This window comes from Cyclospora cayetanensis, unplaced genomic scaffold (assembly GCF_002999335.1).
Source record: "Cyclospora cayetanensis isolate NF1_C8 unplaced genomic scaffold, CcayRef3 CcayRef3_contig_259, whole genome shotgun sequence".
Taxonomy (NCBI): domain Eukaryota; phylum Apicomplexa; class Conoidasida; order Eucoccidiorida; family Eimeriidae; genus Cyclospora; species Cyclospora cayetanensis.
Genome location: NW_020312213.1, coordinates 27,351 through 31,825, shown reverse-complemented (window position 1 = coordinate 31,825; position 4,475 = coordinate 27,351). Strand labels below are relative to the sequence as shown.

General features: G+C 46.1%; 1 protein-coding gene across 1 annotated transcript; it reads right to left on the bottom strand.

Moving 5' to 3' along the window:
* Positions 1–951: 951 nt before the first annotated feature.
* LOC113147538 lies at positions 952–3,132 on the bottom strand. Its single transcript, XM_026338408.1, has 7 exons — positions 3,117–3,132; positions 2,562–2,687; positions 2,203–2,404; positions 1,932–2,029; positions 1,560–1,666; positions 1,250–1,424; positions 952–1,148 (listed from the first exon to the last, which is right to left on the bottom strand). The coding sequence occupies exons 1-7, from the start codon at positions 3,130–3,132 to the stop codon at positions 952–954; spliced, it is 921 nt and encodes a 306-aa protein (XP_026194193.1).
* Between the last annotated feature and the right edge of the window lie 1,343 nt (positions 3,133–4,475).

Sequence of the window (4,475 nt, the reverse complement as noted above, 5' to 3'; positions counted from 1 at the left end):
TTTTAAGCTCCTTCGAGTGTCTGTTTCAAGGCGGAGTCTGTCATCGCTCACTAGAGCAAACACATGCAATCCATCAACGAAGGCTTTTGCGTTGCTCCAAAAAATTGCAACCGTAAACTACGGTACATTTCGTTTGCAGAGAACCTAAGGCCACTCCCACTGGGCAATTTCGTTTACCAATCTACAAGCAAGGGCAGGAAAGGCTGCCCAGCCTGCGGTCGCCAGTTGGTCATAAAGGGGCTGATGCCTACAAGCAGACGGTGCGATTGTCGCAGGCCCGTTAAGGAAAGGAACAGTGGACATTAGTGATCTAGTGCACCGCTACTCTCTAAAGTGCCATCAAGTGCTTTTGCTTGCATCGGGTCCCGAGTGCAATGCTAGATATGAAAAATATTGTACTGCATGGTTATCGATTGCGGCCCCATCAGCCTCTGCGGCACACAAACGTGCTGATTTCTTTTACAGAGGCACTGAAAACCAGTTAGGACATCAAAAATAGTCTATCACTGCCTTTAATTTAACAGAGAAGGCCAAGAAAAATGTGGGGTATCCAAAGGTTCATTGCTTTAAGTCCTCACGCGACCATCAATACATTATGGTGTATAGCTCGGCAGTTGCGTATGCTGGAGTCTTCTGCACCTTTGCCCTTACCCGTGGCGGTGATACTTCTTTACCACTTCCTCGAGAAAGCACTGCTACCACAAGAGCCTAATTGATTTATTGCGACATCTACGGCTGATGAATATGGCTGTGCTCCTCTGTAGGGCCAGCGAACAAGTATGATTTTATGTGACAAGGAATCACAAGAACGCAAAGCTACGAAGTAGCTTGAGTTCCAGCATTGGAAACAGAAGAACGAGCAAGTTTGCACACTTCGACGGCTTTTTTGCACAAAGCATGACTAGACTTTGCCTGCCTAAGGGCACTGCGTTACACCTATGTTCCTAGAGCTCATGTACACTGTGGTTGTAGGTCCGCATACAGAGGTTCGCCAGCTTCAGCACTTGCCACTCTGTAAGCTAGCATGCATTCCGATAATCCGCGAAATTCCTCGGTGTTGGTAGGAACAATGGGTCTCAACTCACTTCGTAGTGGTTTGCTTTTTAGTACCTTAGTGCAAGGGGATACAGATACTTTAGAATTTATCACTCGAAGTGGTATGAATCATCACATCGGACGGCTGATGTGGGACCACAACCAGTTTAGGGGCATGTCCTGGAGATGGTCAAGGTGGTGGCATGGCTTAGACCATCATCTTGCTTCCGCTTCGTTTGTGCTAGCTGAAAAGATATCCGCGGTGCTGCCTGTGGTTCTGTTGCCCCCCTTTGCGTAAAAATGGGTGCCATCGCATTGTGACTGTTGCAGTAGCTCCAGTTACCTTTGACAGAATCAGAGCCGCCTTTTTTCTTCGAGTCAAGAGCCGCCTGTAGCAGAGCAGCAATAAACGCATTGTCTACAATTCTTTTAGATTGTATTGTCGAACGCATATGCAGTGTGCGAAGCACAAGAACTAATCAGGGGCACTATGCCATGCTCCCAATCAAAGCAAAAAAATTTACCTGTGCCACTTGCCTGACTCTCGCGGCAAATTTGCATGACACCTTTTTGTTTGATAGCGTCATTTTGCAAAAATTAAAGTGCAGAGCTAAATCATGATTGTTTCTAACTGCAGACACCCCATAAAAGGAAATTTCGAGTTCTCCCTCGTTGCTTCTGGAATGACGAACTTTTGTTGAGCCCCCAGCACCACCAGAAGTCCTCTTCAACAACGGTCAGCCCAAGTGTTTTGTATCGATCCTCGTACAATTTTTATTCGGTTCTAGGGGCAGTAATCGGTGGGACAATTGGTATGTCATTGCAATGTGTTTAGGAAGAGAAAAATTGAGCCATTGTTTTAGGCCTTTCGAAGCAAATCAAATTGCCAAGCGCACCAAGCTGAGGGATTGCGCTGAAGAATGCCTTCAGTGCTGAAACCACCACAGTTGTATGCAGGTAGCACGCAGCTGCAATGGGCACCGGATTTAGGAACCTGCGGGAACTCATATAATGGAGCCACATAGTCTCGACTATGCAATACGTCCGAATATACATGTATTACTACGTAGGATTCCGCTTGTTACATGCATAAGAATAATAAAGAAAATTAAGATAAATCTCCACAATAATGAAATGGCAGAAAGGGTGCGAGTTTGCTGCACGTACTTAATCTTTTTTGTTTGAAAGATTGAATTCGTGCTCTGATTATTCTCTTGTATTTTCGTATTTGATTGTCTATGAACATCTGCGGCAAGACCAGCGTCTATCACAAAGCAAGGCTCCAGTGACTCTACCATCTTGCCCACGTGGTTCAACTCAGGTACAGGAGGTGACAGCTGGCGCATATCTCTCTCAAAGGTAAAGGAACCTGCATAAGACGGGAATATCTCTTGGGTTTCCACTTTTGGAGCAGAGCTTTTCGCTTGCATGTGATTGCCCCAGCATGACTATCTTGCTTTCACCATAAACCAGAGGGCCACTATATATGCCCTGAAAGCTCATGCTTAGTGCAGAAATCAACCTACCAAAGCTCCTTGCAGTAACTCCATATCCGGAGTCAAGCTGTTCTTGCATCCAGTTGCACATACAATCCCATATCAATAACAGCTGGCTCCTCGGGTCAAGTGGCAGGAGGTCCGAGTTCGTGCGCTCTGCGACCGGTAATCAGCTCACTACCAGCGACGATTCTTCATATTTTTTTGGCTCTACTAGTTTTGCTTTCATCTACAGAGTGGCTTGCAGTGCTTGGACATAAATGTTTTATAACAGAAGGCAAGCTGTTGGGCTTTACATGAAGACGTTCAACAGTGTTAGCTACCATCAAAAATAGTGTAGTCAGCGTGACATACCCTGGGTAAAATTGTGGGGGCCAGGATACGCACTTGGCACATCCAAGATATGGTCAACTACACCCGAAACTGAGGCGCAGCATGCGAATGGGGACAAGTGAAGAAAATATGCTCAGAAACTGTTAAAGTTGGTGCTGAAGTGCATTAAGACTGCATATACTCGCTGTTTGAACTGAGAATGCCTGCGAAGGATCTCCAATATCCAAAGCAGTTCTTGCGGTATCCGCCTACTTAAAACTGGTGCCATGGTGAGTAGCTGATTCCTGCAGCAGAGAAATTCAATGTAGAGGCGCGTGGGACTGTGGCCTGGACTGGATCGACTCAATCTATGATCCCAAATGAAAGGGAGGAAGAATCATGTGCTTGATAAAACACCTGACGATAGACTTGGTTCTGTGCTCGAGTTCTCAAGCCATCTAGAGTCAATGGCATCCGGAGATAAGGATTCTCCCATTCGTGATATGTAGCGACATAAATATTAATTGTAAATTCGTAATGAGAATGTAAAAATAATGACAAAAGAGTAATCCCTTTAGGTGCTTGGAGGGCGGCTCGGGGCGCCACTGTCGATCTGGAAAAACAGTCGAGGTCCCTAGACAGCAGCAGGGCGATACCATGCATGAGTTGTAGTGGAAGTTTTGTGCTCAGGCAATCACACACAAATTGTCTAATAAATATGAACAAAGCTGTGCAGCGACAGCCAATGAGCCACCAGATTTCGCCGCACCAGCGCCAGCAAAGCTTAATCGCACTCGCATTCGGCTTATACAAAGCACCAATGGCGTTTATGAAACGCCGAGCAAGAAAGTGCTCCTGTGTCCTTAAGCTGTTGAACGAGGACGTATGGCTTGTCAGAGTGTCGAATTGCATCAGTTTCCACAATATTTAAGCGTAGGGAAAGAGTATTAAGTGCTCTGTAGCAATCTGTACAATAGCATATTTGTTCCTGGTTTTGAAGCCTTGGTTAGAGTGTGCGTGTAGACGGGTACCAGTCCCCCAAAATTGGATCTCGGAGCAAACGTCGTGTAACCAATACACTGCCAACATGCTGACCATGCGGCATACCTATTCTATGTGGTTTGTACCCTCATCTGCACAAACACCTGGATGGAGAGACTGTTGTATTGGGGCTGGAAAGTTTAAAGCCATATACACCAAATAGGTACATTGGGCTTGCTCAAGCTTTTCAGCGCCTCGCTACCACATTTACTCCAGCACAACGTGAGCCATACGATCTTGGAACTATTCGCGGAACTCTTAAGGGGTGCACAGCCACTTACACTATGCCAAAACTGTTCCCTATGACCACTTGAAAATAAAGCATAGCTTAATAGACAGGAGGCTTCTTAGACAAGGAGCTAGCCAGGCCTTTTGTATGCTGAGAAATACTACGCTATCTCAGCAGATACCACCACAAGGGGTTCCAAAGCGTAGGTGGCAAACCTAATGGCACGCCAGCATGCAACTATTGTGTAGCCACTACGCGGCCCTCCAAGATAGGAGTTTTGATGTGTGGAAACGCTCGTGTGCTTTTTAGAGCTTTCTGATGGTGAAGGAGGAATGGGATGATTCTCAGCCTGTGGTTTTTCA

Bases quoted from the DNA above. Each gene is read 5' to 3' on its own strand.
- LOC113147538 (XM_026338408.1), bottom strand. The intron at 2,405-2,561 runs GTAGGTTGATTT...CGTCTTATGCAG, and splicing joins AGTTACTGCAAGGAGCTTTG to GTTCCTTTACCTTTGAGAGA. The intron at 2,030-2,202 runs GTACGTGCAGCA...GAGTTCCCGCAG, and splicing joins TTTCAAACAAAAAAGATTAA to GTTCCTAAATCCGGTGCCCA.